At 56.3% G+C, this 24,378-nt stretch overlaps 1 protein-coding gene across 2 annotated transcripts in view; it reads right to left on the bottom strand.

Moving 5' to 3' along the window:
- Positions 1–24,378, bottom strand: part of SYK (spleen associated tyrosine kinase) — a 94,492-nt gene that overhangs the window by 51,510 nt on the left and 18,604 nt on the right. Inside the window, exons 2-3 of one of the 2 annotated variants that reach the window (XM_080668986.1) lie at positions 4,289–4,727; positions 2,277–2,437 (exon numbers count right to left, since the gene is read on the bottom strand). In XM_080668986.1, the coding sequence (XP_080525112.1) occupies positions 2,277–2,437; positions 4,289–4,693 (566 nt within the window). In that variant the 5' untranslated portion in view covers positions 4,694–4,727. The remainder of the gene's footprint in view (positions 1–2,276; positions 2,438–4,288; positions 4,728–24,378) is intronic. The other variant, XM_080668985.1, reaches the window with a different exon arrangement.

Raw genomic sequence — 24,378 nt, forward strand, 5'->3', positions numbered from 1 at the left:
CGGATGAAGAGGCAAACACCAGGCTGCCAAATAAAGAAAAGGGAAGGTGCGATCAGATGTGTCAGGCAGGTAAGTAAAACTTACATCGTTTTTCTAAACTGTGTATGTTTACCAGCTTTAAAATGATGGTTTATTGTGATCCTTTTCTTATTCTAAAAAATATGTTTTGTATTTTTTAAAGGAGGGTCTCCAAATTGTATGTGCTTTGAACCCCACCAATCTTGGATCCTTCCCCTGGGAAAGGAATTCATAATTTGGGGAAAATAAGTTTGTTTCCCTTTTCTAACAAATTTGGTTTTTGGTCACACCTGAGCTATGACTGATTTCTCAACATGGCCAAGTGCGCCATCATGCAAGCCCTCAGGGAGCCCAGGGCACCCTCATGGCCCCAGTCCCTGGTGTCACCATCAAGGCGGGACCTGGGCCAGCACCTGTGGGTGCTCACAGGAGCATCTCCTCTGCACCCAGCCAGGCGGGTCCCACTGAACTTTAGTTGGATCTTCCCTGACACTTGCCCATACGTGGGCAGACCAATGTGCCCACAGCCAGGCCTTCCATTACCCAGGAGCCCCAGCACGCTCCTACCTCAGGGCACCCATAGGCTATCCCCTGCTGGGTGGCCCCACTGCCTTCGGGTCTTTGCTCATGTCTCCTTGCACAGGCCCTTCCTCACCCCCTGCCCAGGATGGAGCAGGCACCTGGCAGCACCCCCATCCCTGCGTCGAGCCCTGGCGCCTGTGTCGCTCCGTTCAAGGCTCCGCGTCCACTTCCCCACTAAAGAGGCAGGCTCCACGAGGCACGTGCTGGTGCGGCTCACGCCTCCACCGTGCCCAGAGCAATGCCGGCGTTTCGCGCCCCAGACAGCTATGGACACCAGTGATGTGGGTCCAGAGAGGGACACACAGTTTACATGGTTGAAAGTAGGCAGGAGACACGCTCTCAGGTGAATGTGAATGAGGCCGAGAAGAGTCCGTGGGGAGGAACCACCGCTGCGGACCCCAGCCGTCCTGCAGCACCCATCTCAAGGCTCAGTGGGCACGGCCTCCCCAAGGCAGCACCTGGCCCGGGGGCATGGCCTCCCTGACAGCAGCACCTGCCCCGGGGGTACGCCCTCCCGGTCCTGCGAGCCCAAATGCCAGGGCCTGGACCAGCGAGAAGGCAGAGGCCTCACCGGCTGTTGAGATGATGCAGTTTGGCTGATAAACACACTGAATGCCACGCCCACAGCCCCATATCCTTTGTGTTGGAAACTATCCCTGAGAAGCTGGTCATAGTCCAAACCTTGGGAAGCAGTGCGGCCAGGTGCCACCGGGAGAAGGTCTCTGTGCACAGGGCCTGCCGGCCGCCGCACCCACTCCCATCGCTCCCCACTGCTGGGCCGACCTGGCTCTCGGTGCTGGTTTTAAGGGTACTTTTAATAAGATGATGTGTTTAAAGTCATTTCTTAGGGAAAAGGCATTATGGTCAAGTCTAAGGAAAATTCTTTAAACAGACACTTTAAAAAACATTGTACTTTGAGGGAAAGTTTATGAAGGCAGCTGGGATGACCCCACCTGCTCACAGGCTGCCTGGCCGTGTCAGTGTCCAGATGAGGGGACGCCTGCCCTCCAAAGCCCCAGTGAGAGCACCTCGGGGGTCCCTGAGCCGGGACACACAGGAGAGTGGCCCTGCCAGCAGGCTGCGGAGTCGCCTTGGCCAGGCCCCTCGGGGAGTAGGGGGCCTGCCTGAGACAGCTTCTTCCCTTCTCTGGGCCATGGACCCGCCCGAGGTGGCCTGTGTCTCCAGGACCCGACACGGAGGGGTCCCTGGCCTCTGAGGATAACAGTGAGCAGGATCGGGGCGCCCACCTCCCCCTGAGCTGAGGAGGCAAAGGCCAGACGGACGGCGATCAAAGGCCCACACTGCCTGCGCTCCCGGCACGTAGTTCCCAGGAAGACAGAGATGCAGGCTGAGACTGGCGAGCCCTGGACTGCCTCCGGATTAAACAACTAGCCACATGCATCACCATGCAGCCGAGCTTGCATCCAGAGCAGGCTCCGAGGTGAGGAACAGCCCTTAAATGATGTCCCAGGTGCCCTAGAGGAGGCTCCCTGAGGGGTCAGACTGGGCTAAACAAACGTGAGTGACGAGGGGCAGCTCAGACTGGAAACGCCCCCGCACGTGTCTGCAGGTGAGAGTGTGGGCTCCTGGTCATGTGGGTCTAGCGATGGAGGCCTGAGTCAGCCCTGACGTCCAGCAGGCCCGTGGTGCGGGAGAGGAAAAGACGCAGTACTTACAAAAACTTTCCGTTTGTCTTGGACCCGATCAGGACAATCTGCTCGGACTCGTCCCGAGAGATCTTCCCGTGGAACCAGGGCATCTTCTCATGGGCGGTGGTGGCGATGAGCTTCTCCAGCTGCGGCTTCTGGCTGATGATGGCCTGCTCCAGCGCCTGGCCCTGCGGGGCAGAGCTGCACTCAGGCGAGGCCTCAGGCGCCACGGCCCGAGTCCTGATGAGCCATCACCGAGTGTGCGGGTGCACAACCTCGATAAATAAAGCCGGTAAAATCTGCGCAATATCAAATACCTTCCAGGTGTAAACAGCGAAGTAGACTTCAGAACACTGAGACGTGTTGGCCTTCTGAAGGCCACACCAGCCCGAGAAACGCCGGGATGACCCAGCCCCGCCCTTGGCTCAGTCGTCTAGGACAGTGTTCTGTGTCAGTCACCTACGAACAATGGAGACGCATGGAGCCCGGCGCTCCTGCCTCCCTGAGGCCACCATGCACAGTGCTGCCTGTCCTGCAGGGGTGGGACTGCAGGCACTGCAGGGCGCACCTCGCTGCGGAAATGATGGCACAGAACAGACACAGGAGGGGCTGACCTGGGTGAACTATGTCCTCTTTGTTCTTAGTAGGGGAGAAACACATATCCCGCATAGTAGTCAATGAAGAACCAGAGTCTGATTATTTGAAGTTATAAAACAAACCACAAGAAATAAAAAGTAAAAATAGAATCAACCCAAACTAGAAGGAAGGGAGGAGGGCAGACAGAGGGCAGATGAGGATGGGAATTTTGTCATGCCTCACAGATGAAATGCAAAACCAAAGCAGCCATCAGTTACATACCAGGGAGGCTGCAAGGCAAGTGCGTCAAGGTCAGAGTGGAAAGGCGGGCCCTGCACAGCCCTGACAGAGAGAACTGACCGTGGCCCACACGCTGCCTCCCTCGCCAGGGCCACAGGGATGCCTCGCCAGGGCACGACACTGAGCGATAGCAGCTGGTCTGACAGGGCTACCTGCTGTGTGAGCTCGTTTATATGGCGTTCCAGAAGCAGCAAAACTATGGGACAGAAATCAGATGCGGGGCTTCAGGGGCTGGCACAGGGTGCTCGATGGGTAGTGGAGCTGCTGCGCATCTTGGTTGGATGGGGCCTCATTACACTATGTGTCAGGCAGAGGCACAGAATTGTGCCTATAAAGGATGTATAAATGACACCGCAATGAATCTGACCCACCTGACTTTAAGAGTAGAAGGGAGGTCTAACACACCCAGTGCCTGCTAGTGAAAACGCTGGGCGCAGGATGGTCATGACCTGCAAGGTGGCACTTAGTACAGAATGTATTACGGAGAGGGAGCAGTCACGCCACGCATCCCGGGACGGACAGATGAGTCGGCAGAGTGCAGGCGCACTGGAGGCTGGCGAGGAGTGGCAAGTCCAGAGAGGACCGGAGGCTGTGGGTGTGAGTGGTCACAGCCTCTGGGACCTTCGTGGATGACGAGTTGTCCACACACACAAATCAGACACACACGCCCTTCGCTGCGGCAAACCAGCTGCTCGGCCCATCCCGCAGACACGGCCTCAGCCGGAGGATAGCTGTGGAGGGATGCTCCTCACCCATTATTTGTAAGCAATGAAAGTCCACCAGTAGAACCGGCTAAATGAACCGCGGTGACAGGAGGAATGCTGGCAGCCACAGCGGTGAGTTAATATGTGTGCTGACACTGACGTTCTGCGAGAGGTCATGGAGCTATAGAATTCTGACTAGTGCGACCCCCTCGGGTAAATAACAGACGGGGTGCCTGCCACGCTCTCCGAAAGGGCCCGGCATGAATGGTGACGTGGTTTCCTGGGGGAGAAACCCATATCGCTGCACGTAGGGGCCACCCCCCCCCCCACCTCACTGTGAGCACAGGGCGGAAGCTGCCTTCTGGGGCGAAGCACTTTGGCCCAAGTGGATGGCTCAGGCTACTTATCTGAGGCAGGGGGCCCTGAGGAGGGGTGGGACTGCGCCCGCGGCTGGCTCACCTGCAGGTTCCAGGTCTGCTTCACGTACTCCCGGATGAGGTTCTCCTTCAGGTCCTCGAAGGGCCCCGTCTTGGGCTGCACCCCGGGCGGCCGGTGGAAGGGCTTCTTGAGGAGGCAGACCAGGCCGTCTGACTCCTGGGAGTGGTAGAGGCAGAGCTCAGCCGGGCTGGCGTGCGCCCTGCCACCCGCGATGGCGTAGGTCCCGTTCAGCTCCCGCTCAATGGTATAGTGGTGTGCTTTGCGCCCGTGTGCCACCGACAGGGCGAAGCCGCCCAGGTAATTGCGGCTCTGGCGCAGCAGGTAGAGCCCGTCGCTCATGCCGCCCTGGACCAGGTAATCCTCGGCCTCCTCCCGGGTGATGTTGCCAAAGAAGAAGGGCAGGTGGTCAGCCACGCCTGCAGCCATGCTGTCTCCCTCACACCACGGCACACGTGTCTACCTGGCAGAACAAAGAGGGACATGGGTCAGCACCTGAGCAGCAGGAACTGGTGTAAAACTGCCAGCCTTTGCCCTGGGGCATGGAGAGTGACATCCTCCCAGGGCCCCAGCCTCGGCTGTCCCCGTCCCCTCCTGGCCTCCCCCAGATCACTCCGGGCACCTGCCCACCCTCCCCATGAGAAGCAGTGCAGGCTCCACACCAATGAGACCTGTCCCAGCACACACACTTCTTCACTAAACAGACCCACAGACAGACACACACACACACACACACACACACACACACACACATACACACACACCAACACAGGACAGGGTGGAAGCCCTGGGCAGGAGGCGCTGGCCGGGCGTGGTGGCCCCGGGAGCACAGGTGCCCATGGAGCAGGCCATCGACCGGGCCACGTGGCCAGCCCAGTGCCCCCGGTGGGCCCCAGGACATTGTGTTTATTATGATTGCATCCAGCATTTGCGTATCTGTGATTGTTTTCCTTTGTCTAGTTCCTGAAAATCCACCTGTCAGCACAGTCCACACGCATGTCAGGCCGAGGGCTCAGCTAAGGAGCAGACACCAGAGGCCCAGGGATCTGCTGCTCTGCGGGACCTTCTGCCCTTGCACTTGCCTCGGCTCCTCCATTACACTCGCTCTGCTCTCACCACCGTCTCTAAGGCCTCGGCCACCCCTCTCTCCCTGGGCCTCGGCCACCCCTCTCTCCCTGGGCCTCGGCCACCCCTCTTTCCCTGGGCCCCGGCCACCCTCTCTCCCTGGGCCTCGGCCACCCCTCTCTCCCTGGGCCCCGGCCACCCCTCTCTCCCTGGGCCCCGGCCACCCTCTCTCCCTGGGCCCCGGCCATCCTCGCTCCGTGGGCCCCGGCCACCCTCTCTCCCTGGGCCCCGGCCACCCCTCTCTCCCTGGGCCTTGGCCACCCTCCCTCCCTGGGCCTCGGCCACCCCTCTCTCCCTGGGCCTCGGCCACCCCTCTCTCCCTGGGCCCCGGCCACCCCTCTCTCCCTGGGCCTTGGCCACCCCTCTCTCCCTGGGCCCCGGCCACCCCTCTCTCCCTGGGCCTCGGCCACCCCTCTCTCCCTGGGCCTCGGCCACCCCTCTCTCCCTGGGCCTCGGCCACCCCTCTCTCCCTGGGCCTTGGCCACCCTCCCTCCCTGGGCCTCGGCCACCCCTCTCTCCCTGGGCCTCGGCCACCCCTCTCTCCCTGGGCCCCGGCCACCCCTCTCTCCCTGGGCCTTGGCCACCCCTCTCTCCCTGGGCCCCGGCCACCCCTCTCTCCCTGGGCCTCGGCCACCCCTCTCTCCCTGGGCCTCGGCCACCCCTCTCTCCCTGGGCCTCGGCCACCCCTCTCTCCCTGGGCCTTGGCCACCCTCCCTCCCTGGGCCTCGGCCACCCCTCTCTCCCTGGGCCTCGGCCACCCTCCCTCCCTGGGCCTCGGCCACCCCTCTCTCCCTGGGCCTCGGCCACCCCTCGCTCCCTGGAACTCGGCCACCCCTCGCTCCCTGGAACTCGGCCACCCCTCGCTCCCTGGGCCTCGGCCACCCCTCTCTCCCTGGGCCCCGGCCATCCTCGCTCCGTGGGCCCCATCCACATTTCAACCCCCCTTCAGCCCAGCACTTACAAGCCCCCACATGTGAGCATCACTTGGATCTGAAATGCAGGGCCTGCGTGGCTGCAGGCCAGCAATCTCGGTGCCGCTGATGCGGGGCCTAGAACCTGCCTGTGGCCAGGACCTCCACCACCTGAGCCTCCCTCGCCCGGACACTGCCCAGCCAGGGCCCAGCCCCCATCCAAAGGCTTGAGGGACAAATGCCTTTAGTGTGACCTCCATTCTGTCCATACACATTCCCTGTCTAGTTTGACTGCATCACCTCAGCTGCACCCTGCAAGCATGCCGTCCGCCAGGCTGCTCCTTCCCATCCTGGTCCTCCTCCCATCCCTGCACCCTGTCCCTGTCCCTCTGTCCCTGTCCCTCCATACCAGTCAGCCTCATCACAGCCAGCCGATCCCTGGGCCACAGCTGCCCTCGCCAGGTCCTGCTCTCACTCTCTCTGCTCTGGGCGGGGGCCCGGCCTCAGAGGCACCCTTGCTGTCCGCTGTCCCTACACTCGGGACCCTTGGCAGAGCTGCCGCCCACCGTGAGCTCAACTAAAACTGTAAATCTTTAAGAACAATATTTTAAGTGTGAAGACATCCTTTTAAAGTTATATAACTCCTAACACCAGTTACATCATCTAACAGGTACGTTGGTGCGCCTCTGCTGGGAGCCACCCCGAAGCAGTCGGCATGGGGCAGGCAGGCAGGCCCACGGGCACTCCTGTGTGGCTCTGAGGGATACTGCAGTCACCCGTGCGGTACACCTTCTGGCTGCCCTGCGTGGCGCCATGGCTGCCGGGGCCACTTCCTATGCGGAGGATGGCCTCTGCGCACTGGTGGGGGCTTTGACAGCAGGCATGGGTTATTGCAGGGACAGTGCGGGCACTTTCTGGGGCTATTTAATTTGGGGGATGAACATCTCTGATAACCTTTCATGCCTCGTCAGGACTGGCTCCCACAGGTGCTCACCCAGGGCCCGCTCCTGATCTCCGACCTGCTTCCTACAACACAGACCACGGTGATGGGGCGGCCACCTCCGCCCGCGCCGCTGCCTGCAGGTGCTGTCACCACACCGCGGTCCCAGCCCGTTTTGTAGATACCACTCGCTCACTACGGAGTCTGCCTGGCGCTCAGCCTCAGGTGGGGCGACGCTGCCGGCTCCTGCCGCTGCCGGCCAGGTGGGCAGGCTTCCTGCTGTGCACCCTGTGCCCAGCAACCTGGCTGGCCCTGGACTCCTCACAGACACTGCTGCCCACTGCCTTCTCCTGGGACCCCAGAGAGTCTGTGCTCAAACCTAACACCCCGGGGAGCGTCCTCAGCAGCCGAGAACGGCTGCCATCCCTATGCACCTCAACGTTTCCGGGCATTTTCTCCAGGTGGGGAACCACCCTATTCAAATGCTCAGCGCTGAGAAATGGACAGGTAGCTACCAGCAGGTGAGGCCTCGGGCTACTGTTAGGTGAGCTCCCGACTCTGGAGCATCACGGGTCTGGGCCTTCCTAGGGCCCAGGTAACAGTGCATTTCGTGATAGAAACATGTTGTGGGACGTGAAGTAATGCCTTGCAGTGCCCGGGCCGCCCAGGATGCACCTGCTCACCCTTCTCTGCAGGTCTCCCCACGGGTAAGGCCCTTTGACACTTGAACCCTCCGGCCGGGCTCCCCCAGTGGAGAGCAGGCAGGAAGGGATGCCTTTCTCGCTGCCCTGTCAGCCCCTGGAATATTCCTGCACCCGGCAGGTGGACAGACTTAAAATTACGTGAAAGCCAGTTTCAAAATAAGGGGTACAGAGAGTCCAGTTTTGTTTTTAAAGGCTCTGTGTGCACACATGTGACCGTACACGAGGGAGAGAGGAGAGAGCTTGGCCAGCTTCCTGTGCATCCACTGCTGACCCCTCCACTCGGCCCTCCCCTCCATGCCCACCCCTCCTCTGCCTCCTCCCCTTGCCCCCTCCCTGTCCTCTGCTCCTCCTGATGTCACACCTCCACGGGCCCAGCCTCCTGGCAGTGCCCACTTCAGCGTGTCAATCTCCCTCCTTACTGCCCCTTCCCTCTGTGGCTCCTCTCCTCTCACTCAGCACCCAGCGCTGGGTCTGCAGCCCATCTTCCCCATCCACACTGCCTACCAGCAAGGCCCCTGCACACCACCCAGACCGGATGCCGCATGCCTAAGGCCTCCACCTGGGTCTGCCCAACACTCAGCCTTCGTGTGCTCAGGAGGAGCCTTCGTGGCTCATGCATGCCCTCCCTCAGCCTCTCCCACCTGAGAAATGGCACCAGCCCTAACCAGCCACCGGGACAAGCCCCTAGACTTCAGGATCCCTCTCAGTCATCATGCACGTCACACCACTGAGTCAGAAAAGACACACTTCTCCCGGATGTGACCCCCTGATGCTGGGACGGGCCCCTCAGGGAGCAGGACTCCGGGCAAGGACCACCTGCCCGGGGCTGGGGACCTAGGAGACAGCCCGCTGGTCTCCAGGGATCTCTCACGGCTTTCTCCAACACGCACCCCAAGCCCTGGCTGCTGTCTCCCGGAGGCTGCCTGGGAGCCGCACACCTCTCTCTGATGTAGACGAAAGCTGTACCCAGGCCGCCCTCCGTCGGCCTCCCCCTGGGCCATGCCCTGCACAGTGGGCAGTGTGAGGCCGGCGAGCCCACTCCCAGCCCCGAGACACCCCAAATCCTCCTCGAACCTTGCTTCCCTGCATGGCCCGAGCCCTTCCCCCTCTTGCCCGCCTGCGCCGTGCCAAGCACTTGGCCCTCCTTCCTGTCCTCACAGGGTGGCCTCTCCTGACCCCAGGCCTCATGCAAACCTGCTCGGTTTCTCCTTCTCAGGCGTGTGGTCTCAGCTCCGGCCACCTCAGAGGGGTGTGTGCCTGCCGAGGAGCGCGGCTGAGGCAGCTTCATGGCCCTGTTTATCTTTATCTCACCCAAGTGTGCACTTCCTTCACCGTCAGCACAAGCCTGCCCTCTGGCCCTAAACGGGAGCCTCGAGGCGGAGTGCCCCCCGGGCCCTCACCATGGAGGGCTGCGGTGCTCACAGTGCCTGCCATGTGGGAGCACAGGGCCTCTTTCCAGTTTCTACATGAGCACACACGCTGTCGCAGCACACACTGCCAGGGTGCAGGGGCTGCGCTGCCACGTGGACAGTGTGGTGCAGAACCCGAGGAGCCTAGGGAACACGCATCCAGACCAGGGCTCCCCGTCCTGAGGGAGCACGATGCCAGCACCAGCTCACTGCCTCCCAGTGGCCCTGGTTCAGCCTGGGATGGACGACCTGGCGGAAAGGGCTCTCTCAGCCCAGGCCGTGCCTCTGCACCTCCAGCCCTGACCCTCAGCTCCCTCGGGATGCACAAGACATTCAGTTCAGCTTCCCCAAGGTCTTCAGATGCCCGCCCCCAGCTCTGCTCAGGCTCCCCTGCTCCCAGCTCACCTGCTCCCAGCTCTGCTCAGGCTCCCCTGCTCCAGGCTCACCTGCTCCCAGCTCTGCTCAGGCTCACCTGCTCCAGGCTCCCCTGCTCCAGGCTCACCTGCTCCCAGCTCTGCTCAGGCTCACCTGCTCCAGGCTCCCCTGCTCCAGGCTCACCTGCTCCCAGCTCTGCTCAGGCTCACCTGCTCCAGGCTCCCCTGCTCCAGGCTCACCTGCTCCCAGCTCTGCTCCAGGCTCCCCTGCTCCAGGCTCACCTGCTCCCAGCTCTGCTCAGGCTCACCTGCTCCAGGCTCCCCTGCTCCAGGCTCTCCTGCTCCCAGCTCTGCTCAGGCTCACCTGCTCCAGGCTCACCTGCTCCAGGCTCCCCTGCTCCAGGCTCCCCTGCTCCAGGCTCCCCTGCTCCAGGCTCACCTGCTCCAGGCTCCCCTGCTCCAGGCTCACCTGCTCCAGGCTCACCTGCTCTGAGCTCACCTGCACCCAGCTCTGTTCAGGCTCCCATGCTCCAGGCTTCCCTGCTCCAGGCTCACCTGCTCCCAGCTCTGCTCCAGGCTCACCTGCTCCCAGCTCTGCTCCAGGCTCACCTGCTCCCAGCTCTGCTCCAGGCTCACCTGCTCCCAGCTCTGCTCCAGGCTCACCTGCTCCCAGCTCTGCTCCAGGCTCCCCTGCTCCCAGCTCTGCTCCAGGCTCACCTGCTCCCAGCTCTGCTCAGGCTGACATGCTCCCAGCTCTGCTCCAGGCTCACCTGCTCCCAGCTCTGCTCAGGCTCCCCTGCTCCCAGCTCTGCTCCAGGCTCACGTGCTCCCAGCTCTGCTCAGGCTGACATGCTCCCAGCTCTGCTCCAGGCTCCCCTGCTCCCAGCTCTGCTCCAGGCTCACCTGCTCCCAGCTCTGCTCAGGCTGACATGCTCCCAGCTCTGCTCCAGGCTCACCTGCTCCCAGCTCTGCTCAGGCTCCCCTGCTCCCAGCTCTGCTCCAGGCTCACGTGCTCCCAGCTCTGCTCAGGCTGACATGCTCCCAGCTCTGCTCCAGGCTCACCTGCTCCCAGCTCTGCTCAGGCTCACCTGCTCCCAGCTCTGCTCCAGGCTCACCTGCTCCCAGCTCTGCTCCAGGCTCCCCTGCTCCCAGCTCTGCTCCAGGCTCACCTGCTCCCAGCTCTGCTCCAGGCTCACCTGCTCCCAGCTCTGCTCCAGGCTCACCTGCTCTGAGCTCACCTGCACCCAGCTCTGTTCAGGCTCCCATGCTCCAGGCTTCCCTGCTCCAGGCTCACCTGCTCCCAGCTCTGCTCCAGGCTCACCTGCTCCCAGCTCTGCTCCAGGCTCACCTGCTCCCAGCTCTGCTCCAGGCTCACCTGCTCCCAGCTCTGCTCCAGGCTCACCTGCTCCCAGCTCTGCTCCAGGCTCCCCTGCTCCCAGCTCTGCTCCAGGCTCACCTGCTCCCAGCTCTGCTCAGGCTGACATGCTCCCAGCTCTGCTCCAGGCTCACCTGCTCCCAGCTCTGCTCAGGCTCCCCTGCTCCCAGCTCTGCTCCAGGCTCACGTGCTCCCAGCTCTGCTCAGGCTGACATGCTCCCAGCTCTGCTCCAGGCTCACCTGCTCCCAGCTCTGCTCAGGCTCACCTGCTCCCAGCTCTGCTCCAGGCTCACCTGCTCCCAGCTCTGCTCCAGGCTCCCCTGCTCCCAGCTCTGCTCCAGGCTCACCTGCTCCCAGCTCTGCTCAGGCTGACATGCTCCCAGCTCTGCTCCAGGCTCCCCTGCTCCCAGCCCTGCTCCAGGCTCACCTGCTCCCAGCTCACCTGCTCCCAGCTCTGCTCTAGGCTCACCTGCTCCCAGCTCTGCTCTAGGCTCACCTGCTCCCAGCTCTGCTCTAGGCTCACCTGCTCCCAGCTCTGCTCAGGCTGACCTGCTCTAGGCTCACCTGCTCCAGGCTCCACGCCCTCCCCACTCAATGTCATTCTAGCACATTCACTATCCTGACTGCTTGGCTCCCCACAATTCCATTTTGTCCAAGACCCTCCTGAAAGGCAGCGGACACCGAGATCTGGACACACATAGGCACAACCCCTCCTGCGTCCACACTCCGTGGCCACAAATGCATCCAGGGGCCCCAGCTCCCAGCACCCGCACCTGGACCCTGCCAACGAAAAGCTGCCTTTCCATGCAGGGCCTTGATTTGCGCAGTGAGACCCTCACACTCCTCCACCGCATCGCTGCTTCCTGTCTTTCCTCCCCATCCTATCAATTCCACTCCTCGCCCTATCCTCGTCGCCTTCGGCGTCTTTAGTGGATTCTTGTTATGCAGGCAGCAGGCCCCATACATGACCGTGGGCACTGAGCCGCTCCTGCTCCTGCGGAAGGCAGTGCCCTCTCCCTGGAAGCCCTTGGTCATGGCATCTGAGTCAGCGGTCCACAGAGGCCTGGTTTTCTGTGTGCTGCTGTTTGAATAAACCTATTTTGTGCATGTTGTTGACGTTGTCACACTGAGCTCAGGGCCCACAGCGCTGCATGGCATTGCCTCCTTCCCCGCAGAGCCAGGCTGCACTCAGCGCTGTGCTGCGGCCGTTCCAACAGCACAGCCCCAAGGAGCACAACAAGCAGAGCACGAGAGGGACACTCCTGTGTGGTGGGAACCCAGACAAAAGGAGCAGCCATCCTTCAGCCTCAGCTGGGAAGGGACGTGTGGGAGACGCAGGTTTCCCTTCTCTGTGCCGGCCCACAAAGCGCACACCGCTCAGCGCGTATTCACTGGGGTTTCACAGACATACGAGGGAGAAGGTGAACTATGGATATAGATTTCATAAACAATGAGGGTCAACTGAAAACGGTCTCTGCTCTCCCCGCCTGCAGAACAGGCCCAACCTCATCTGTAAGGACGACCATTTGTCCTGGTGTAAGAGTGTTTTTAAAGGCAGCACTCTTGTTCCCTAAATCTGTGTTCATTTTAGTGCTTTTATTTTATTTTTTATTTTTATTTTTATTTTTTTAAATAAATCTTTATTCAGATTATTACAATTGTTTCTCCTTTTTCCCCCCATAGCTCCCCTCCACCCGGTTCCCACCCCACCTTCTGCCCTTACCTCCCCCCCGCACTGTCCTCATCCATAGGTGTATGATTTTTGTCCAGTCTCTTCCTGAACCCCCCATACCCCTTTCCCCCTGAGAATTATCAGTCCACTCCCTTTCTATGCCCCTGATTCTATTATATTCACCAGATTATTCTGTTCCTCAGGTTTTTAATTCACTTGATTTTTAGGTTCACTTGTTGATAGATATGTATTTGTTGTTCATAATTTTTATCTTTACTTTTTTCTTCTTCCTCTTCTTTAAGAATACCTTTCAGCATTTCATATAATACTGGTTTGGTGGTGATGAACTCCTTTAGCTTTTTCTTATCTGTGAAGCTCTTTATCTGCCCTTCAATTCTGAATGATAGCTTTGCTGGGTAGAGTAATCTTGGTTGTAGGTTCTTGCTATTCATCACATTGAAAATTTCTTGCCACTCCCGTCTGGCCTGCATAGTTTCTGTTGAGAAATCAGCTGACAGTCGTATGGGTGCTCCCTTGTAGGTAATTAACTGTTTTTCTCTTGCTGCTTTTAATATTCTCTCTTTGTCTTTTGCTCTTGGCATTTTAATTATGATGTGTCTTGGTGTGGTCCTCTTTGGATTCCTTTTGTTTGGGGTTCTGTGCGCTTCCTGGACTTGTAAGTCTATTTCTTTCACCAGGTGGGGGAAGTTTTCGGTCATTATTTCTTCCAATAGGTTTTCAGTATCTTGCTCTCTCTCTTCTTCTGGCACCCCCATAATTCTGATGTTGGTACGCTTGAAGTTGTCCCAGAGTCTTCTTACACTATCTTCAACTTTTTGGATTTTTTTTTTTTGCTTTTTGCTTTTTCAGTTGAGTGTTTTTTGCTTCTCTGTATTTCAATTCTTTGACTTGATTCTTGCATTCCTCTAGTCTGTTTTTGGGTCTCTGTATAATATTTTTTATTTCAGTCAGTGTATGTTTAATTTCTAGTTGATCCTTTTTCATATCTTCGAGGGTCTCGTTATATTTATCGGCCTTTTCTAGGATATTCTTGAAAAGCCTTATAACCGTGGTTTTGAATTCTATATCCAGTCGTTTGTTTTCCTCCATTTCTTTCGTTTGTGATCTGTTTCTTTGACACCGCATTTTCACTGCTTCCCTGAGTTGGTAGGGTAAATTTGTGTGCTAGGTTTCCTATGGCCCAGTGGGTCGGCCTCCCCAGTTAACCTGAGGTGGACACTCTTGGTGCACCCCTTTATGGACTGTGTGTACAGCCTTGTTGTAATGAAGTCTTGATTGTTGTTGGTATCACTGGGAGGAATTGACCTCCAGGCCAGTTGGCTGTAAGGATCAGCTGTGTCTATGCTGGGAGAAGTTCGGTGCTGGAGACAGCCTTATAGGATTAGACTTGCCAAACTGCAATAGCCTCTGTGCTCAGCTTGGATGGGCTGGAGTCTCAGGGTGGAGCAGACAGTCTTGGCTTCCCGTTAGCCTTGCCCTTGCGCGCACTCGTAGAGCTCTGCCTTCCCCAGCTCCCGAGTCTCCACCTGAGAGTCCAGACTCCCCCCACAAGAGCGTGGGTCCCCAGGGGCTCGCCTGGAACTGGGGTTCAGTGCAGTCAGAACTGGGGCTCAGTGCAGTCAGGTGCCTCTGACTCCCTTCCACTAGGGAAAGCCTGTGGCAACCTCCGCTGCCTTTGTGCGCACTGGCACGTGCGCGTCAGACTCCCCCCGTAAGAGCGTGGGTCCCCAGAGGCTCGCCCAGAACTGGGGTTCAGTGCAGTCAGAACTGAGGTTCAGTGCGGTCGGGGGCTTCCTTCCCCCTTCCGCCAGAGAAAGTCAGCCAGGCTCTAAGCCGCCCTTCCTCTCTGCGCGCACAAAGACCCTTTGCCGTACCTCCAATTCTCTGTGAGCTTTTCTCTTTCCTTCTAGTTGTAGAATTTTCACTCAGCCAGCTTTCCTGTGGTTCTGGATGGTGTCTGTTCTGTCTTTTAGTTGTAGTTTTGAAATTGTTGTGCGAGGCAGCAGTTTAGGTGCTTACCTATGCCGCCATCTTGGTTTCTCCATTTTAGTGCTTTTAAACTTGGCCTGGGAGCAGAAGGCTGCCGGTCTGTCCTGGTTCTCAGAGGCCCAGACTTCGGGTCCAAGGCTTCTGCTTTCCTTGAGACCCACCGAACTCTGGCACCAAGACACAGGGTGCAGCCCCAGCCACTTCCTGCAGAGAGCATCTCCCAGGGCACTCACAGTCAGGCGGCTGCTGGCTCATTCGCATCGCTGGCCGTAGAGCCTGCCCATAGGATATGGCTGAGGTGACAGTGGAAGAAGTGGGTGGTGCTTTGGGGAACAAAACAACTGGGGACAATTTCTGCCATATCCTATCATGTTGGGGAACAAAATAAAGAAGATGCAAACAGCTATCTGGGCTTCTCGTGCCCAAAGCCACACAGCCGGCTCAATGCAGAGCAGCTTGGTAGACTCTGCCTGGGAATTTCCTCTGCAGCTTGATGCTGAAGAAAATCATGTCAGGTCTTGGGTAAAAAGAAAAACATCATCTGTGGGTTCAATTCATTTGCATATGAAAGAGGAAAGAGGGTCTGCCTGGGCTGGTCAGGGGTGGCTGGTCGGTTTCAGAGAAGTGACAGCAAACCCAGCTCTGACCGCACTGGGAGGAGCCGTTCCCTCTGCACGACCCTCGCGCACCCCCCCCCCGCCCCCCCGCCCACATCGCACAGGTGTGTGTCCTGAGGCAACTAGCTATTAAAAGGAGCACTGGACTTAGTGAGTAATCAACGAACAGGTGCCATTGAAGGTGTCACTAGTACGGTCCCTCTTTATATTTTTAAAATTAATTAATTTATCTTTTTTAATCCTCACTGGAGGACATTTTTTCCATTAATCTGTAGAGAGAGAGAGAGTGGACAGGAGGGAGGAGGGGGAGATAGAGAGAACCATGGATGTGAGAGAGAAACATTGATCAGTTGCCTCCTGTATGCGCCCTGACTGGGGACCACACCTGCAACCTAGGTATGTGCCCTGACCAGGAATTGGCCCACAACCTTTTGGTGCCCAGGACGACGCTCTAACCAGTTGAGCCACCAGTCAGGGGTGACGTTCCTCTTGAGCAGAAGAGGAAGTGGGGGTTGCATCCAGTGGGCTGAGGCAGCTGGACCCCGAGCGGGTCCAAAGACATCTCCCCACTGACTGTTACCCAGCCAGTGTGTCCTGTACCGCCTCACTGCTCACTCTCCTCTGGGGAAAAAAGAAACAAGAGAAAATAATACAGAGAACTTGCATTGAACACAGTTGAGTGCTCTCGCTGGCTTTCTCGTCATCAGGGCAAACCTCCCAGGGAAGACAGACAGGCCGCAGGCAACTGGGCTCCGGCCCTGCTCCCGATGGTGCTCCCAGACCCCTCTCAGAGCGCAGAGGCTCCGAGGGCCCGGCCACCTCTGTGACGGGTCCTCCTGCCTGGTCCACAGGCACTTTGCGGGGCTTTCAGCCGTGGGCACCCTTTCCTGGCCCAGCCCTCCCTTCTCTCGGGATCTGCAGGGCCCTGCAGCTGCTGCAGAGGGCACCCTCCTGCTCTGAACACAGGGGACGTGCCTGCGGACTAGGACATCTACAGAAAGTTTTACTGAACATGCATGTCAAAATCTCTATCGTTTTTTCCTAATCAGTTAAAGAATAACTGTGAGTGACTCGTTGCAAACTATTAAAGAAGCGTATGACAGTGTCCTTAGGTTTCAGAAACCGGTGACATAAATACACCCAATGCTTAAATAGGCGGCAAAGATTATGTGCCAGGGAGAGAGAGGCTTAGCCAGGTGGCGAGGGCAGGAGAGAGGTAGGATGGCCGAGGGCTGACCCCAGCTCTGCAGGCAGGTGCTCGGCAGGGGAGTGCGGCCGCTCAGGGGAAACTCAGGAGCACAGATATGAGCCTGCTGAGACCTGAGGGGCCTTCCCACTGGGAATGGACTTCTGGGGTCATGATTCTGGATTGACTTGACTCTTACATATTTGACCCAAATGCAGGCCGGAATCAGGAGCCCAGGCCAGCATGGAGTTTGGGAGGAAAAAGCCCATCGAGTGGACAGAAGTGTCCGAAGGGAGGACAGGGGGGATGGCAAGCCAGCAGCAGTCCAGCCTGCAAGCTGGCGCGCCTCCTGCTCCGGTCACCTGGGCCTTGGGACCTGGGCTTCTCCCCAGTGTCTGCGTGCAAAGCCGCCAGAGAGCAGAAATGCAGATCTCCCGCACACAGGGCCTCTTCCAATTGCACAGTAAAATGAGACAAGGACACCCCGAGGATAAGGCCATGGATCCCCCAAACAGACCGGAGTCTCAGTGCATGCTAATGGATGAAATGCACTCTCCCAAGAGTTCTTACCAAGTGAACTGGATCTCAAACTGCCAGGTAGGGCATACCAACCTTTTTTCATTATTGCATTGTTTAAAAACCCCTAGGACAGTGTAATATTAAAATTCCAAATAGGAAAGAAATCCTATCCAGGCCCTATCTGAGACCTGAGGGTGCCAACTCACAGCAGGACGGGGAGGCTGGGTAGTGAGGTCGTTAAGCCAGGATGGTGACGGCCAGCTCTCTCTGACCCTGAGCCCAGATGTGCTGCCCACAACTGCTCTGGCGCAGCAGACAACGCCTTACAGAAGCTTCTGGCTGCGCCCCTCGGGCTGACGTGGAGGTGCTTCTCGAGCATCCACTAAACACTTGCGTACTCTCACTCCTGGCTCCATTGTCTCCCACACGCGGAAACGCAGCCAGGAGAGGGGCAGCCAGGCTTCCCTCCGCACGGGGAGGATGCATCACGGATGCAGGCTATTGGGGAGCCCTCTCTGGAGCAGGAGCTGGAGGAGCCCTGTGTGGGTGCACCAGTTGCAGCAAGGGGACGTGTTCCAGAAAGCAACGGGTGCCAGCCTCACCCAACCTGGAAAGTAACAGCCCTGTGATGCAAGCACTGCCCTTGTACAGTAAGAAACTCGACTGGCAGGGGCCAGGCGTCCACCTGTGTGCGGCCAGGTGGCCGTGAGAAGGACGGTGAAAGAGGCCCAGGATGGCAGAGGAGCTGCTCCAGGAGCACCCACCTGCCTGGGCACGGTGCCAGCTGACCCGTACGACACCCCCAAAAGTAACGCTGCCGTCCTTCCCCATCCACAGATTGGACATCGGGCTCAAGGTGGGCAGTTGCCTCCAAAGGACATGCTGGTGCCGGGGCAGAAGTGTCTGCAGGTCAGCAGTCTCCTCAGCCACAGCCAGGACCGCAGGGTCCTCCTAGCTGCCCCTCAGGCTCTCCATGTGCAGCCCTGGCCTCAGCGCCACCAGCATCACTGGGAACCTGCAGGAGCTGGAAATGCTCAGGCCCCGCCCGACTGCAAAACCAGGCTCTGGGCTCACAGGCCTGAGAACTTTGGCAGAAGTGTGCCACCCATGTGACCGTGGGAGACAGACATTCGGACGCTCTTAGGTGGCTCCCTCCTCCAGGGCCTGGGGGTGACACGTCAATCACGCTCCTGTCCGCCTCACCTTCCAGCCCTCAGCCATGCTCACTCCTCAGACAAAGCTGGTCCCACTTCTCTGCTAAAGACCCGCCAGCCCACCCCGACCCGGGAGCTCCGAGTCCTCCCAGCAGGCAGCTCGCTCGCCCCAGGCCCGCTCCCTCTGTGCTTTCTCTGGACAGCGTCTTCGCTGCCCAGACCACCCGGTCCCCCGGCTCCTGTGCTGTCCTTTGCAGCTCTGACCATAGTTCTTTTTTTTTTTTTTTAAATATATTTTATTGATTTTTTACAGAGAGGAAGGGAGAGGGATAGAGAGCTAGAAACATCGATGAGAGAGAAACATCGATCAGCTGCCTCCTGCACACCCCCCACTGGGGATGTGCCCGCAACCAAGGTACATGCCCTTGACTGGAATCGAACCCGGGACCCTTCCGTCCGCAGGCCGACGCTCTACCCACTGAGCCAAACTGGTTTCGGCCATAGTTCTGACTTGACTTTTACTTCGATGTTTGTGACCATTGGTGAATGCCTGTCTCCCTGGCAAAGGCAGAGGTTATATCGATCCATCTCTACTCCTCGAGTCAACGTTTAATTTTAGAATGTATTAAGATTTCCAGGAAAAGTGCAAAGACAATGCAGGGTTTCCACAGACCCAGATCCAGGCTAATAACACTTTACATGACTTAGGGTACACTTCTCACAACTAGTGAGCCAACAGGGGCACATTATTACCAAAACCCATACTTCATTACCTTCTTTGATTGTTTGTTTTTACCCAATGTCTGTTTTTTCTGCTCCAGGACCCCACCAAGATGCCATGTTGTACGCCGCTGCTGTGCCTCCCAAGAGGTTTTAGACTCCCCGTTTTTGATGAGCACTGGTCAGGAGCTTGAACCAGCTGCCGGGGCTTTCCCGGGCCTGTCTGGTGCTTTCCTCCTGGTTATGCCGGGCCTGAGTGTTTGGGGAGGAAGCTGACAGGGGAAGCTGTCCACGCGGCTGGTCGCTGTGGATGCGGACCTTGACACCTGGCAGCGGTGGTGCCTGCAGGGTTTCTCCACTGAAAGTTCCGTCCCCACCCTCCTCTTCCACCCCGCCCTCTCTGGAAGGAAGAAACTGCGCAGCGCGCTGGAGGAGGAGAGGCATGTGGGGTACCGCCCGCTGTGGTTTGGAATTCCGCAGCGTAGGCTTGTTTATTCTCCTGGTTACTTACTCATTCAATCATTTGCTTGTGTGAATACGGACGCCAGGACACTGAGTCTACACAGTAGGTGATAGTGCAATCGCACCTGCTTCATTGCTCCCACCCGGCTCGGCCCCTGGCACACGGCAGCGACTCCCGGGTCCTGTGGCGTAGCCCCAGCATGTGGGCTTGCCGGCTCCTCTGTCACGCAGGACTCTCGGTGCAGTTTCTATATTTACTGCTCCAGGGCCAGAACCTCTCCCGTCTCAATCTTTTATTAAAATGGCTTCAGAAACCACATCTAGGTGCCAGGGGTGCTCATTGGCACGTGGAGGCCACTGATTCTAGACCCGCTCAGACAGAGAGGAAACGTGTGTGAGCTCAGCCTGCACAAGTGCACACACCTACAGCGCTTCTCCACGTATCCATCTGCATCGACAGCCATCAAAACCTGAGCTCGCACTCAGGCCTCAGCCCTCTGCCTCTACTTTCTGGAAGTGAAAATCATTAAAAATTGGTGTAATTGCCTCCTTAAATGTCTGGTTCAGTTCCCCAATGAAACCGCGTGAGCATGGTGCTTTGGGGGGAGGTATTAATTGTTGATTTAAATGGGAAAGAACGGGGCCATTCAGGCTACTCTTCCTTCAGTGCGCTTTGGTGGTCTGTATCTTTCAGGAATGAGTCCATGTCACCTAAGTTTCTGTATTTGTGAGTAGAGAGCTATCCGGTCTCCTGCTGTTGTCCTTTTGATGCCCACAAGTCTGTAATGATGCCCTTTTATTTCTGGTCATTTGTGTCTTCGTTCCTTTCTTTACTGTTTACTTTGGCTAAAGGCTTATTGATTTTCTTGATCTTTTCAAAGAACCACCTTTGGGTCTTTAAATTGTTTTCTATTGCTTTCCTGTTTTCAATTGCAATGTTTCTGCTACAATTTTAATTATTTTATTTCTTCTTGTTGCTTTAGTCATTTTGCTATTTCTTCATAGTTGTCTAAGTGAATTTTATAACTTCCTTTTATCTAATACTAGAGGCCCGGTGCACGAAATTCATGCACGGGGGTGTATGTCCCTCAGCCCAGCCTGCACCCTCTCCAATCTGGGACCCCTCGAGGGATGTCCGACTGCCCATTTAAGCCTGATCCCAGTGGGATTGGGCCTAAATGGAGTGTCAGACATCCCTCTCACAATCCAGGACTGCTGGCTCCCAACTGCTCGCCTGCCTGCCTTCCTGATTGCCCCTAACCGCTTCTGCCTGCCAGCCTGATCACCCCCTAACCACTCCCCTGCCAGCCTGATTGATGCCTAACTGCTCCCCTGCCAGCCTGTTTGCCCCTAACAGCCCTCCCCTGCAGGCCTGGTCACCCCTAACTGCCCTCCCCTGCAGGCCTGGTCCCCCCCAACTGCTCTCCCATGCAGGCCTGAGTCCCTCCCAACTGCCTTTCCCTGCAGGCCTGGTTTCCCCCAACTTCCCTCTTCTGCCAGCTTGGTCACCCCCAACTGCCCTCCCTTGTAGGCCTGGTCCCTCCCAACTGCCCTCCCCTGCTGGCCTGATTGCCCACAACTGCCCTCTCTTGCAGGCCTGGTCCTTCCCAACTGCCCTCCCTTGCTGGCCATCTTGTGGTGGCCACCTTGTGTCCACCTGGGGGCAGGATCTTTGACCACATGGGGGCAGCCATCTTGTGTGTTGGAGTGATGGTCAATCTGCATATTATTCTTTTATTAGATAGGATAGAGGCCCGGTGCACGGGTGGGGGCCAGCTAGTTTGCCCTGAAGGGTGTCCCAGATCAGGGTGGGGGTTCCCTTGGCGTATGGGGCGGCCTGGGCAAGGGGCCTGTGGTGGTTTGCAGGCCGGCCACGCCCCCTGGGGACCCAAGCGGAGGCCCTGGTATCTGGGGTTTATTTATCTTCTACAACTGAAACTTTGTAGCCTAGAGTGGAGCCAAGCCTTCTGCTTGCTCCGTGGTGGCAGCCATTTCTGTTGGGATGTGTGTATCTTCTATAATTGAAACTTTGTAGCCTTAAGCGAGGCCTGGGCCTGCCAGGGTGTGTGGAAAGCTTGGCTTCCTCCAACGCCGGGGGCAACCCTAGCCTCCTGCTCTTTCCAGCTCCGTGGCTGCCGCCATTTCTGTTTGGATTTATGTATCTTCTATCATTGAATCTTTGTAGCCTTGAGTGGAGGCCTAGGCCGGCAAGGGCAGGAGGAAAGCTTGGCTTCCTCCATTGCCGGGGAAACCCAAGACTCCGGCCTGCTCTCTGTGGCCGTAGCCATCTTGGTTGGGTTTATTTGCATATTCGCTCCCGATTGGCTTGTGGGCATGGCTTGTGGGTGTAGCGGAGTGATGGTTAATTTGCATATTACTCTTTTATTAGATAGGATATATGCCTAATGCTGTAATTCCTTCCAAGCACTGCTTTTGCTGCATCCCACACATTTTGATACGCTGTATTTCATGTGTATTTAATTCAAAATATGCATTTTTTTTTACTTTGTATGAATTTATTTTTAAATTTCTCTTCAGACTTCTTTGATCCACAGGGTATTTCTTATAACTGGAAATTGTTTAATCTCCAAATATTTGGGAATGTTACAGCTATCTTTCTGTGACTTATTTCTAGTTTAATTCCATTGTGTTCTGAGAACACACTTTGAATGACTTTTTATTCATTTATTTATGTATGTTTTCCAAAAACGTGCTCTGCCGTGGTGCTGTCCCATGTGCGTGTGACAGGGATGTGTGGTGTTCTGTGCTCGGGTTGGATGTCTTTTAGGTGTCAAGTGGATTGACAGTGCTGCTCGGTCACCTGCGTCCTTCTGATTTTCCACCTGCTTCACACAGGTCCTGGCAGAGGGCGACGGAGCCTCCGCTCATCCCCGTGCACCTGTCTGTGCCCCTTGGGCCTGCCAGTGTTTGCCCTGCGCCTTCGCATGCCTCTCCTTGTGTGCTACACATGTACGATTATTATGTCTCCCAGATAACTGGTCCCTTGATATTAGGCAACACCCCTCCTTACCCCAATACTCTTCCTTTGTGTGACATGAAGGTAGTGCCTTCCTTCTCATTGCTTCTGGCACAGAGTATCTGCACCCATCCTGCTGCTTTTCATCGTATGTGTCTTTACATTTAAAGCGAGCTTCCTGCAGGCAACATAGGGTTGGGTCTTGTTTTTTTATTCACTTTGACAAACTCTGTGTTTTAATTAGTATACGTAGACTATTTACATTTAAAGTGATTATTGATTTAGTTAGATTAATATCTACCATGTTTGTAACTGTGTGTGTTTTTTATTCATTGCATTTGTTCTTTCTTCCTTTTTTTCTCTTTTTCTGCTTCCTTTGGTTTTTAATCAAGCATTTCATATGACTCCATTTTATACTTTTCCCTTACAACTTTTTTAAATTTTTATTGGCTGCCCTGGAGTTTACAGTATACATTTTACAACCTAAATTCCATCCTTAAGTAATACTGTACTGCCTCACACAGCGTAGGCACCTCACAAAGAGCATTCCCACCCCTCCTCCCTTCTGTGACAAGGCTCACTCATGTCACTCACTGACACGTGATCATCACCCAATACATGGTTGCTTTACAGAGAGTTACCTTTTAAGATCAATTAAAACTAAGAAGAATTAAATATTTCATTTACCTTCACTACCTTTCCTTCTCCGATGCTTTCCTTCCCTCAGGTGGGCTCTAGTTTTAGACCTGCATCATTTCCTTCCACCTGAAGAACTTGTTTTAAGGTTTTGTAGGGCCAGTCAGCCAGGATACATTCTCTCTGCTTGTCTAAGGAAGTCTTGCTTTTTCCTCTTTTTCGAAGGGAAATTTAGCCAGATGCAGGTTATAAGCTAGTGCTTGTTTTGTCTTTCCTTCCACATTTCGCAGCTCATTCAGGTTTGCACTGTTTGTGATGAGAAGTCTGCTGCAATCTCACCCTTGTCTTCTTGTAGGAAAAGGCCATCTAGTTAGATGAGTACTTTATAGTACATGGTCCATAAGCATTTGTCAGATGAAAGAATGAATACATGATCCAACATGATTATCCCATAACAGATGCTCCATAATCACATCACGTGTATGAACAAATGAATGAATGAATGAACGATTCATATGGCATTATCTGGTCCACAGACATTTGTCAAATTGAATAATAATGAATGAGTCAGTGACTGAAATGGGGCTGCAGTCTTTTCCAGGCAGGAACCCCACTTGCTCATCTCAAATCTATGGCAGCCACAGGCGCTCAGGTCCAACCCACGTTCCGCTTCAGGTCACGAGAGAGCACCACACCCCAGGCCCTGACTCCTCCCACATGCAGCACACAGCCCTTCTGTATGTATTTTTCATACCTTCCCAATGAAACACGGCTAGCAAACCTGGGTATGTCCCATTTAGGTACTATCTACTGTTACTTTCTACTAGGTACTTAATAAAGCATAACCTTGTCCCAAATTACGGAGACACTATGGGCCTTATCATCTCAATTTCCTTCATTTCCTTATGCACAGCCTTTAACAAAATGTGAGCACTAACCCAGGAACTACAGTGACTACACAGTGCAGGGCCTGTGAAGGCAACATTCCCTCTTTCTTTCATCACAGGGACTGTCCATGCTCATGGTCCACGCTCACTGGCCACGCTCACTGACCATGCTCACTGGCCATGCTCACTGATCACAATCATGGTCCACGCTCACTGGCCATGCTCACTGGCCACGCTCACTGACCACTGTCCTCACTCGCTGAGGGCCGAACCTCTTGTGAAGCCACAGAGAACCTACACAGAGTCTGCGATGGTCTGTGATGGCCCTGAGTCCCAGCTTAAGGCAGAGTCTCTGGGCACACACAGAGGAGCCTCAGTTTCCTCATCTGCAAAATGAGGATTACCATAAAAACCCTAAAGAGTGGTGTGGGGTTCC

The sequence above is a fragment of the Plecotus auritus genome (assembly GCF_963455305.1).
Source record: "Plecotus auritus genome assembly, chromosome: 5".
NCBI lineage: Eukaryota > Metazoa > Chordata > Mammalia > Chiroptera > Vespertilionidae > Plecotus > Plecotus auritus.